We start from the raw sequence: 13331 nt of genomic DNA, 5'->3' as shown, positions 1-13331 counted from the left end.
AGTAATTTTTTTTAAGTTCTTTTTCCCTGCGTTTTAAGCCCCGAGACTATTGTTTTCCCAGGTAAGAGTGGCAGATTGTGACCAAATAATAAAAATACCAATTGCATGACTTCTATTTTCAAAAGCCACCATCTAGGCATGAGACTGATTAAGATAAAAGCAGGCAGAACTAGTTATTTTCTATTTCCTTATCCCCGTCACAGGTTAAAGACACTTTGAATTAAAGATTAAAAGTTGGAGAGATGAGAGTTGTAAATGAAATGGGAAAGTAACACTTGAGTGAGAGACTGCAGGCACTGTGTGTGTGAGCACCGTTCTGCCTGGGTCCTGGGGAGGCTCAGAATGGACCCTTTGCTTTGAAATAAGGAGATGAGCAAGTGCAGAAGAGCAGTGCAGAGTTTTCAAGAGGGCAGCCTTCCCACACCATCCCAGAGGAACAATGGCAGCATGGCCTGGCTAAACCCAAAAACCTAGAGAAAGCCCTGGATGTTAATATCCCTGGGGTGGCATGGGAGGGCATCTCAGAGATGCTGTGCCCTAACGTGGAAACTGCAGCTGAGACACACTTGGTGCTGGGAGCCACGTTTGCCACGAGGTCTGCTGGCTGTTTTGAGCTCCAGAAAAGGATGTCTGAGCAGGAGACAGACCCAGCCCCAGAAGCTAATACCCCTCTGATAGCGATCATGGTCGGTGGGGGGGGCACTTCTCCCTTTGCAGTTCCCACAATCCCTGCACAGCTTAGATTCACACTTCATGTCTTTGAAAAGAGAAAAAACTCTTAAATCTTTTTACTATATACTTTGGTCCAAGCATTGTGATAAGCCCTGGGAATAGAGAGATAAATTATTCAATTCCCTCCCTCAAGGAACTGACAAGAGGTCTGGGAAGAGAAACCTGTAAGTAAATGAACAATTCTGTGGTATTTATATGATAAATTCTCTGAAGAATATTACTTAAGGCTTGAGCGCAGAGAAAGGTCATTTCAGTGTGGAGGAAAGGCTTCTTGGAAGAGGTGCAGCTTGTGACTTAACGGAGTTACAAAGGAGGAATGGGAATGTTAGCCAGATGGCACAGGGGAAGAGTGCTCAAGGCTGTGGAAGGCTGAGGTGCAGACAGCAAGGGTCAATCATGGAGGTCCGGGAGGCCCATCTGAGGATGGACGTTCCCAGGAAGACTGTGGAGAGCCACCAACATATTCTAGAATGGAAGTGACATTATCCAGTTTCCCTTAAGTTAGATGAGCCAACAGCAGATTAAATGTCAAGAGATTTTAGTTAGGGAGAATTCTTAGGAGGGTTTTAACAATTTTTGTCAAAAAATAGCAAGAACCAACAAACTCAATTTGAATGCTCTAAAAATATCTGTGATTTTGGCACATGACACATGCCCAATTTGCCTTTGTGAATGCCTCTACAGTGCAAGGGAAAGACAAACTTATGTAGTGGGTGCTTTTGGAGCAATGCGCCCTCACTGGACAATCCTAGTTCCAACAGCAGGAGCATTTCTGGACCAGGAAACAAGATGGAGATGGCTGGGTTCCATGGAGGCCTCTAAGGTGATAATTAGGTGATCTTGCACAAATCGCCTAACTTCTTAGAATCTCAGCACACACACTGTAAACTAGGACTGAAGGCCAGACAACAGCTTTTCCAGCCTTAAACTCCCTGGTTTAATATACAGTCTTGAACCATTTTTATTCATAATAAAAATTTACAAAGTTTGCAGTTTCCTGAAGTTATATTTCCACATATCTTGCCATAAATGGGCTTGACAAGGACAGACAAATGAACAAAAACATGTAAATACCTCCACTTTGCCGGAACCATCATCCACCATATTATGCTGGGCTGCCATTGGTGGAGAACTGTGTAATTTTGAGGCATCAAATGGAATTTGTTTCATTTGAGCCACTTTCTCTGTGACATATACTTTCCCAAAGCCATCACTCTGATCTTTATCTCTCCAGTCCTTAAAGAACTGTTTGAAGATTGGTGTTTCACCTCCTTCTGGAAGAACTTGAATCTGAAATTTAAAAAATAATAATAATTGGGCTTCCCTGGTGGTGCAGTGGTTGAGGGTCCGCCTGCCGATGCAGGGGACGCGGGTTCGTGCCCCGGTCTGGGAAGATCCCACATGCCGCGGAGCGGGTGGGCCCGTGAGCCATGGCCCGCTGAGCCTGCACGTCCAGAGCCTGTGCTCCGCAACGGGAGAGTCCACAACAGTGAGGGGCCAGCGTACAGCAAAAATAATAATAATTATTATTATTATTATAAACAGAAAAATAAGAGACCAAGGAAAAACATTAATCCAGTAGTGGAGAAAAAAAACTGAGGAAATGCAAAGATGATCCTGTTTTTGGTGATGACAGATGTAAACTTAGAAGCTGGGATCCTTAATTGAATGCAAAAAGGAAGGTTATCAAATATGAAGCTAAAACAATGCAACCTTGGTTTTTTTTTTCTTACAGCTAAAGTAATTGCCACTGAATCTGGATGTTTGAGAGAAGAATAAAGTTATTTCGTATGTTACCATTACAGTCAAATAAGCTTGACTGTTTTCCTACACTAGGTTCATAAGATGTCTGTGACCTGAAAGAAATGATCTCATTGTGTTACTTGTGCCAGGATATAAAGATGAAGAGAAAAGATGAGGCTGAGTGATTCAGAAAAGAAGAGCAACTAGCCAGTGTCTATGTTGATGTCCATGAAGGCAAATATTCTCTGGGCATTAGTCCATGTCTGTACAAATTGCTCTAAGGAATAAATGATAAATGCTCTCAGTTAATTCAGTTGTGGTTGATCATCTTGACTTAAAGGCTATGGAGGAAGTGGATGTGTTCTTATTCTCATCACAAAGTCCCGTGGAAGGTCTGATCTCCAATTTCTGCAAGATTCCATCCTCCACACAGATATAGTTCTAGGGACACATGATACAGCACGGCACACACATGAGAATGACTTCCGTGCATACGTTATTTTGAACCAAATTCTTTCATGAGTTTTGTGGCGATGTCATGAGCTCCCATGTTTAAAAACATTTTTTCTAGCCAGTTCATTTCCACACATACCTGAGTAGTAGTAGAATAATGCATTTGTTCTAGGAATTCTTCAGCTGTCTTCATGGCAGCCTTTCTCTCCTGGGGATTAGCATCTCTACCTAACACGCAAGATATATGAAAGAGAATTTCAGAGAAGCAAGGTATTATATGATTAAGAAATATTTGTGCACCAAAAAATAAATATAATTATAATTGAATTTAACTACAACCTTGAAAGAATAGTAAAATTTTCCTAGTATACTAAATATATTTAACAATATTGTAATGAACACTCTGTATAAAAAAGATTCTTTTTATAGTGCCCAAAGGTTTTCTTTTACCCCATCATCCCTGGTAAATAGTGCTGGTAGGAAGAAAATATGGTTTTGATGTCTGCATTTTACAGATCACGCAGAAAGGAAAGGTTATTTTAAGTCAGAAAGGATGTTTTATTTACCTTTCCGAAGAAATATGTATAAATCTGAAGTACATCAACAATACCAATGGCATTTTTTACCTTTCCATACAAAAATCTGTTTTGCAGCACCGTAGTCCAAAATGAAGCATTCTTCAGAAAGTAGCATCGCCATGGAGAAGGGGTTTTCTTCTGCCACCACGCTCACTTTCATGGAGCCACTGGCATCTGAAACCTAACATGAAAACCATGAGCTTGCTTGGGGATGATCAATATGTTCTAAACTCTTTTATCATGGTGATGGTTGCACAACCCTGTACATGTAATAAAAAGCACTGAATTGTACACTTTAAATGGATAAACTTTATAATCTGTAAATTATATCTCAACAAAGCTATTTGAAAGAAAACAAACAAACAAAAAACGCCATGAACCCAGTTATACCCTTAGAAAGGCTTTTTAAAAGTCCTTTGGGGTAAAAGTATTACTAATAAAAAGTTAAGTTTCAACACAGGAAATAATAATGATAATAATAATGGATAAGGTTTGCTGTGATTTCATATATACTAGGCACCACACAATGAACTTTAACAAGATTATTTAATTTTTATTAATACAACAATCTTTTAAATAGGTAATAACCTTACACTCATTGCACACACACAAAAGCTGAAGCTTAAACATTCATTCATTCAGCATTTACTGAGTACTATCATATGCCAGACACTGTGCTAAGGAAGGCACTGATACATTACAGTTTATGCTTACAGATTTTTTTCAATATGGGGCCTGTAATTTACCTCAATTTATTTAAATACTTTGTGTAAATTATCAAAGTAAATATCATCTGTCACAAATAAAATTGTGTCACAAGTAAACGTACTTAGACTCTTGAAGTTTGTAAATGACTACAGAATATATATATTTTTAAGTTGCAGGTGATCTTACAAAATTTGTTAGGTTAGAATTCATTGTTTTTCAAAGGCCTGGTAGGTTGCAAGGTAATCCACCTGGGCACTTGTTAAATACGCAGATTTGAGGGCCCTACCTAGATCAGTGGTGGGGTTTTGCAGCACTGTGGTACGGCTTGAATTCTGTATTTTTAGAAAAAGCCCTAGGTGACTGCTTCCCAGCTCTGTTCAGCAATCCCAAATTAAAGTATTTTCAAAAGGACTTAGAGTTAGATGTATGCAATACATTACAGATCCACTAGAGGGAGGACTGTTTCAGGATTAACATGTTCACATTTAAAAATATTTCCCTTGTCCCATAATGCTGTCCAAGAGGGAGAACAGCTTTATTTGATGATGTAACATAAAAGATATTTGTTAAACTGTTGCAATTGGGTTTTAGAAATAGTAATAAAAAAATAAGCATCCACATAGTCTTTAGAATAACAATTTCTGTGTGGCTTATATTAAAATTATCAGTATTTAGGAGTGGTAACCACATTTTCCTTTGCCATCTAGAAGGAAAAGAATCTACTTCCCCTTCCATTCTACAAAAAGGAAGTTATTCTACACAAGTTAGTAACTTGATCTTCATTTAAAATCACAGCATGTCTGAGCCAGAAGATCCCTTTAAAGAGCAGCAAATATAATTTCTTCTTGTAGGAGATGAGAAAACTATTCAGTTCTACAGGGAGATTAAGGTCTGCTCCAAATCACATGCTTAGAAAGTTACAAGGGGAGGGAATGCTTGAAGGATCCCATCTGAACCGTCTCCTCAACTGGTACATCTTGTGGATTTTGTTACCCTCACCAGCAATAAAATCATAAAATTGTGGAGTTGGAAGGAACCTGAGTAATCTTCTAATTTAATCTCTCTCTCTCTCTCTCTTTTTTTTTTTTCAGATAAGAAAACTAAGACCCAGAATGGCCATGTCTTGCCGAAGGTCACCCAGGCAGTCCTTCCCACAGAGCTGACATGGAACTAAGTCTGCCAACGCCCAGGACAGTTTTTACCCTGTTTCCTTCCAGCTGTTTGATTTGACAGCCTTGCGCTCATAACAAAGAAAGCCTTCATGATGGCTAAACAGGATATTTTAAATAAGGGGATGATTTTATAGCTTATTAAGATTTTATAAGAAAAAGCTTACAAAGTTTTTTTACTTCATGAAGGAAACATTTTATTGAATGTAATGTATCAAAACACATTGCTGCAAACTAATACAGCAACAATATATAATTTTATTTAAATCACAGCAAATTATTATTTGTTGTTTTTAATAAAAATTTTAAAAGTAATAGAAAGAGGAATTTAAATAACTATGCTAGAGCAAAGAACAGATTCTGCCCACACATTTCTCTTTGAGGGCAACAAGGGAAAATGCCATATGTAGCAAAGAGTCCCTCCCAGTACAGGCCTCCCCAGCAGCTTCCAGCCCGGTAAAAACAACAGAACTCCCTAACAGTGAACCCACCATGTAGAGTTTAGCCATTTTCCTGTTAGTTATGTCTGCTGTAATGTCGTCATCCTCTTCTCCATCTCTAAGCTCCGGCTTTTTCCCTAAAACCTGGAAAAAAAAGTGCACAAATAAAAGATAAAGACCTCTCATTAATGGTGCAAAGTTAGAAAATAAATAAATAAAACAGCTTACATTTCTAAAGTCATAGATTATAAAATATTGGCAATCAAAATGACCAGGCTCAGACATGTCTCACCAGTCATATTAAATTGTCCTTTTACCATGGGTCAAATCAATCAATGGCATTTAGTAAACACTGAGTTTGCTGGTGATGTGAAGGAGAAAGTGAAATCCCAAACTTGAAAGTGTAGGTCTCTGTATTATTGAAAACTAGCAGAAATTAATTAAAATTTGAGTTCTACATTCAGTTCTACAACAGAGTTTCTTCCATGACCTCTGCCTCTAGAAGCAATCTATAGGTTTTATTAATTTATTATCACAAAGACTTGGTCAAAATGACTATCTGAGGGTAGGGTACTATTATCATTATTGATTTAGACTGAAGTGTAACTTAACCACGCCATGCTTTGTTTCCTGCTGTATTTTTAACATAGAACAAATAAATGTTGAATGAATGAATGCATTTATTTATTCTTTGCATATCTGATGCAAACCAAAAGTTCAAGTAAAGCATTTGGTAGAAAATACATTTGAATCTGCTTTGAATTTCTGTACACCAAAATCACAAAAAAAGTCTATAAGGTACCTTAATTAATTAATTGACAAATATCATAGGATGTTAAGGATGGGAATCACATATAAATTTATTGAAAACACTGTGATTTTTATAACAATACATAGATATAAATTCAAGTTCAGAAAATACAAAGAAGCTATTCACTTAGATTCAATAAATATTTAATATACAATGAGATTCCTTGCATAATACGTTTTATAGTCAGTATTCCTTACAATATATTGGGTGAAAATATATACTGCTGAATTCCAGACAACAATAAAAATGAATATAAATTCTAATCCTTGCATGAGCATGCCACAGCCTCGAGTTTAGAAATACATTAAAGACTTATTTCCTCTCAGAATATGCCCATCTTTTTGTTTATACAGTGATCAATAAAACCCTTTAATTACTGACCACACTAAATGATTATAATATAGTTTCTCTTTTTTTACTAAAAGTAGGATCAAGACAAAAATTAAAATACAACCAAAAGTACTTTTTTTAAAAAACAGTTTTACCTTGGTAGAAATATGTGTAACTTGTAAGAGCAGTGAAAGGTCTCATATACCCTTTAGAAATTCTACTTCAACCAACACAGTAGTTTGGAATCAACAGTTTGGGTTAAGGACATATTTAATACTGGGAAGTCTCCCAGTGGACTAAGTAAGTCTGAGATTTGGGGCATACTCAAACTTTTAATTTTCAGACAACAATTCCCATATTAGCTAGGGATCTTTTTTTTTTTTTAATAAATTTATTTATTTATTTTTGGTTGTGTTGGGTCTTCGTTTCTGTGCGAGGGCTTTCTCCAGTTGCGGAGAGTGGGAGCCACCCTTCATCGCGGTGCGCGGGCCTCTCACTATCGCGGCCTCTCTTGTTGCAGAGCACAGGCTCCAGACGCACAGGCTCAGTAGTTGTGGCTCATGGGCTTAGTTGCTCCGTGGCATGTGGGATCTTCCCAGACCAGAGCTCGAACCCGTGTCCCCTGCATTGGCAGGCAGATTCCCAACCACTGCGCCACCAGGGAAGCCCAGCTAGGGATCTTAGTTAGCCTCTCAAAGGACTGTAGCATAGTTGGGAATTGAACCCAGGGAATTTACCAGAAACAGGCTTAACTCTAGAGGTACAGGGAGGCTGTATATTGTCAGGTTATCATTTTAAAATTCAGTTCAACAACTAAGCATTTACCAAACACCTCACTGGGATATACAAAAGAGTTTCCAACCACCCTGCACAACCCTTAAAAACTTTACATCCTTCCTAGAAAGAGGAAAATAGTTTAATATGTTCACCTTATCAACAATGCCAAACATTTTGATCTTTGAAATAAACTGTAAATACAGCCTTTCTTTTTCTCTACAGGTAGGATAATGCCTAAATTTAAAACACCCATTTTAGGTTTCTCAAGTGATGAGCATTTAGCTCATGTAACCCTTTGTGTATGAAATAACATATACTTTGACAATCTAAAGAGGAAAGCTAAGAGAGAAGCCTTATCTCAGGATGTTCCATGAAAGTTTCATCTATTGTTCTAGCCAAGACCTGCCACTCCAGCTTGGAGCCCCCCTTTCCTTCAATTATTTCCTTTAAATTTCTACTTAAAAGTACCACCGTCCTCTAACATGCTCCAAACTTACCTTATCTTTCCACAAAACTGACCATTCTCAACTCTCTGTTTGTGTCACTGAATCTCTATTCCTCTATTCACCTGGACTTTAAATCATGTCGTTAGTTTTGAATACTTCCTGTCATCTACTTTGAGTCTCCTAGCCTCTTAGTCATTAAATTCTCCTTTATGATGATGTTTAGAGTCACTGTTTTCTATCTACATTCATCCTCACCCTAATGAAGTTCTTCATCACCCAAGTCACGGCGTACGCCTACTCCTGTCAATTCCCTCCTGCCTTCAGTCCCCCCTCATCTTTTCATCCAGAAGGTTATCCTGTACAATGGCTGGAAGGCCCATCTTATTTCACTTTACTCCAATGCTTCAAGAATATGACTCCAGATAAGGATTTATATCTTTTGTCTGCAGCAGTGATTTTTTTTTTTTTTTTTTGCTGTACTTGGGCCTCTCACTGTTGTGGCCTCTCCCGTTGCAGAGCACAGGCTCTGGACGTGCAGGCTCAGAGGCCATGGCTCACGGGCCCAGCCGCTCCGCGGCATGTGGGATCTTCCCGGACCGGGGCACGAACCTGCGTCCCCTGCATCAGCAGGCGGATTCTCAACCACTGCGCCACCAGGGAAGCCCATGCAGCAGTGATTCTTAAGGTTCAATGTGCTCAAGCGAGTAACTTGATAAAATACATATTCCCAACTGCCAGCTATTAAGTCAGTGGATCTGGGGTGAAGCCCAGGATTCTGCACTCCAGATGATTCTGAATCGGATGCTTACTGACAGAGCCCCAACTCTTCTCTCTGGATTCCAAGGCTCCTCAAGAGGCTGGATGTGACTTGCTTGGCATTATTTCCCAGCATCTACCAAGTAACCTTCTCTAATCAAGCTCACGTTTCCCATGTCCCCTGGGAGCCATGCACTTTCTTCCCCCAGGGCTGTACCTAATGCTCTATGTAACTGCTACCTAGGTTGACCGGCTGTGGCTGAAGCAAAACTGAACAATTATTCTTTGGTTGTTTCAATAGTTACCACTCATTGGATGTCTACTATGAGTCACACACTGGATCAGGAGCTTTAGACACATGTAATTTAAATCTTATAAGAGCTCCCATTAACCAGACACTGTTATCGTCATTTTACAGAGAAGGTCACTGATGCTCAAAGAGGCAAAGCAATTGTTTCACAAAGCTGCTAAGTGTTGAGACTGAGATTCTGGCATAGGTTCCTTTAATGCCATTTCTGTAACTTTTAGAATAATTGGTTGCATACTTTCCTAAATCAAAAGAAACTAGGCAAGTCTTTGAAAAAGAACAAGAAGATTCTTTCCATGGATGGTGTCTAAAGGACCCTTCTGGTGATCTGATGTCACAGAGGTCTGCACCTTTCCTTCTCTCTGAGTTATTTTTTAATACAGTAGAAGACTGATAGCAGCAAATGATTTCATCCACAGAGATGCACAGGAATTTTGTCTGGTGGAGATGAAACTAATTTCTGCCATGTGGAAGAGGCCAGTTTTGCAGTTATTAGCAAATTCATTTCAACGCTGATTGCCCATACCTTTGACTGTTCTTTGGATCCTCTTTGAACTCATTATCTTAGCTGTTTTATTAGTGAATGACTTAAATGACATCTTTGACATGGTTATTTTATATTTGTCTGAGATTCATGATTTTACTTCTTTGAAAACTATCCTTTAACACATAGTACCCCACTTGTCTAAACCAGTTATTGGAATCTATTTATACATTTATTGCCTTTTACTATGTTACATGTATTCAGCTAACACTTTTCAAGTCCATTATGTGCCACACTAAGTACTTTAAAAATTTAATGTAACCGATGCTTACATGTTCCTATGTACCAGACACCATTCTAAGCACTTTACATTTATTAAGTCATTTCATCTTCATAACAAGCCTATGTGGTGGCACCGTTATTATCCTATTTTACGCCTGAAGAAACCGACTAAGTAACTTGACCAAGGTCACGCAGCCAGTAAGTGACAAAGTCGGGATTTGAACTCTGGCTCCAGAGTGTGTGTCCTCAACTAACAGGCTGTGCTGCCTCTTGTAGATACTTCAGAAGATCTTCACTTAACTGTTTAGGCCTTGTCTCTGGAGATAAAGCAGAAGTTTTTTCATAGCAGAGACTGTACAGGGGCCACGTTTATTTCTCCCAGTCGGATCAGAACAATGTCAGCAAATACCACAGGTGGCACGCATCCCATACACTATGGTTACGGTGCTCTGCCTTCCTCCCCACGTACCTTTCATCTTTCTCCAAATCCTCTCTGTCTACTCCCCTTTCCTCTTGGTTCTCCCTATGCTGTGGGCATTAAAGGTCAAAAGACAGAAGTTCTCTCATTATATCAGAGTGCTGTGGGAGCAGGCAGCCCTTAAAGAGAAGATACAACAGGGTACAACAAACATGAAAGAGCTACCGAAGAACGTAAAATAACAGAGCAACAATACTTCTTTACCCATAAAACTGTCAAAGGTCAGGAGAAAACTGACCGTGCTGGGAAAGATTCAGTATTCTACCAAGCACCCTGGTGAGAAGGAAAATTCTTAAACGTGATGACCAGTAGGTAACAGAAACCTTAAAAGCATGCCTAGCATTTAATCCAATTACTCTATTCTAGTAGTTTATTCTAAAGAAATAATTTAAATGTATGCAAAAGATTAATTTAATGAATATTCACCACAGCATTATATAATATTAAAAAATGCAAACCACCTAAATGTCCAACATGGAAAGAACTGATTAAATAAATTAGGCTACATCCAAACAGTGGAAAACTATACAGTCATTATAATATCAAAAGTTAGTTGATTATCAGGAAAATCTTCATAACATTTCAAATAAAAATGTAGATTTCAAAGCATTATCTATGGTATGAACTCTTTCTTGTAAAAGCACAGAGCTGCATATGTGAAAACAAAGATTAGAAAAAATTCGGTCACTCTTTTTTCAAAGGTGGGATTTGGGGTGATATTTTTCTCTACTACAACTATATTTTGTAAAATTTCAACAAGAAACATGTATTTTTTCTTTAATAAATAAAACTGTAAAAACTTTTATTAGAAAAAACGCTGACCTCTTGAATTTGTTTTGCTCCCAGTAGCATAAACTGCAGTATTTTATTACTTCAAATAGAGTTAATATCACTTCATTTTAACTTACAGTCTACCTTAGGCTTCTGCCTCAGCCTTATTCACTCAGTTCATCAGAGGATAGTGAATATTACTGGATTCCTAACTGCTCTAAGGCATTCTGATCTAGAGAAGCATTTGTTAATGTAAAGTCCTAGAAGGAGCCAGCAGGGGCTCAGGGTTCTTAAGTTTTTAGCTAGGAAATTAAGTGGCTCCAAAGATCGCACAGGCTATTTTGTTACAGATGGGATGTGAATACAAAAATGGAAGCATCTATATCTTTTCCTTTCTGTTTTGTCAGTAACATAACGGAAACGCTTAACAACGTTAAGTCACTATTCCAAGTACGTTAAAGAGGTTGGAAATTTGCGGAAATATAATTTTGTTCTCTGCCTAAACAGACCTTCTTTCCCGCTGTTTACTTTGCCTTCAACAGGAGATCAATTCAAAATAACTCAGAAGATATTTATATTAAATCATTAAAGCAAATACACAATCCAACTTTAGATTCACAATCCTCTAGCTTCAGAATTTCTAGGTTTTCATGACCTGTGCCAAGACCGTCCTCAGCGTCTTGTATGTTTCTTCTATGAGACCCATTGTGGCTTTGTTTTAAAACGTAAGTTGGCCTATGTGTAAATTTGTTTTCTCAGAAAGAAGGACGAAGTAGTTAAAAACTTTGCCGTATTTTCATAATCCTTACTGAATTTTCACATTTGCAATTGTTTTTATTTTGAATCTTTTAGCCAGCCCCACATATTTTGGATACTAAATTCCAACATTTGCAATCTTGCTCACACAAGATGCATTTTCCCTCCTTCTGATGTCTGACAGAAAAGTTGAGATGCTTGGACTCTCTACAGTTAGTAATTAAAGTGAACAATAAGAAAAGAAGGGATAATAGGTGGCCTGGAGGAAGAACAGTACATAACTCAAAACTCCAGGTCACCTGGGATCAAAATGATCTACCCCAGTGTCAAGTCCTACAGACATTTAACATACAGGGTCTTATGTACTTCCCAACCCAAGTTCATCTTGACAGATGAGGAAAATGAGGCTGAAAGAGGTTAGGAGTTTGCCTTAGGCCCAAATCTTATAAACACAGAAGAGAGGATGTAAACCCCAGGGCTTCCAACTCCTACTGCAGTGCTTTATATAGACAATGAGACATGGCGCTGTTCTTACCTTAATTATTTTACTGTAAATGGCTCTGCTTCTTTTATCACTAAAAACAGAGTAAGCTTCCAGGTTCTAAGACATAATATTTTAATTACTCAGTAGTTTCTGTGTCTTATTTCCTTTCCCTAACTGGTAAAAAAAGTCAGTACATTTCAAGCATATGGAAAGAAATTGTTAAAGTGAAGTAAGCTTCATAGTTATGGTGTATTTACTTACTTCAATGCATTTTATGCCTTTGGTAAGACTACTATTTGATAATAGGGAAGAAACACATATAAAATGATAGGCAATTCTGAGAAGAGCAGCGAACTCCTTTAGCCAGCTCCACTTAATCTGGGTATGGTTCCAACATCTGCTCTCCTGCTTTCTCTCGGTGATGTGCTTCCCCGCCTTTAAAATACCTTTATCTCTTTATTGATATGTCAAATAAAGGGTAATTTAATACATCAAATAGTGGATAAGGTATTTTAGCCTGAGAGAAAGCATGTGAAATACATATTTGGAAAAAAGGACAAAGTGAACCGAGCATCTGCAAAAGAGGGTTCGCTTCATTATCTAGCTCAGGGCTGTCCAGCAGAGTTTTCTGTGACTGTAATATTCCATATCCGTGTGTCCAATACAGTAGTAACTAGCTACCTGTAGCTACTGAGCACCTGAGATGTGGCTTATGCTACCAAATAACTAAATTTTAAATTTTATTTAATTTTAGCAAATTTAAATCAAAACCTAAATAGCCACACATCTCACAGATGCTGTATTTGACAGTGTAGCTCAGGAGGAT

General features: G+C 38.2%; 1 protein-coding gene across 2 annotated transcripts in view; it reads right to left on the bottom strand.

Annotated features, from left to right (window-relative positions):
- Window positions 1-13331, bottom strand: part of SCIN (scinderin) — a 79626-nt gene that overhangs the window by 29166 nt on the left and 37129 nt on the right. For both annotated transcript variants that reach the window (XM_059074002.2, XM_059074003.2), the window contains 4 exons: window positions 5875-5967; window positions 3555-3687; window positions 3068-3156; window positions 1807-2022 (listed from right to left, as the gene is read on the bottom strand). In XM_059074002.2, coding sequence (XP_058929985.1) covers window positions 1807-2022; window positions 3068-3156; window positions 3555-3687; window positions 5875-5967 — 531 coding nt within the window. The remainder of the gene's footprint in view (window positions 1-1806; window positions 2023-3067; window positions 3157-3554; window positions 3688-5874; window positions 5968-13331) is intronic.

This window comes from Kogia breviceps, chromosome 9 (assembly GCF_026419965.1).
Source record: "Kogia breviceps isolate mKogBre1 chromosome 9, mKogBre1 haplotype 1, whole genome shotgun sequence".
Classification (NCBI taxonomy): domain Eukaryota; kingdom Metazoa; phylum Chordata; class Mammalia; order Artiodactyla; family Physeteridae; genus Kogia; species Kogia breviceps.
The sequence above is the reverse complement of the archived record's forward strand: the minus strand, read 5'-3'. Positions and strand labels throughout refer to the sequence as shown.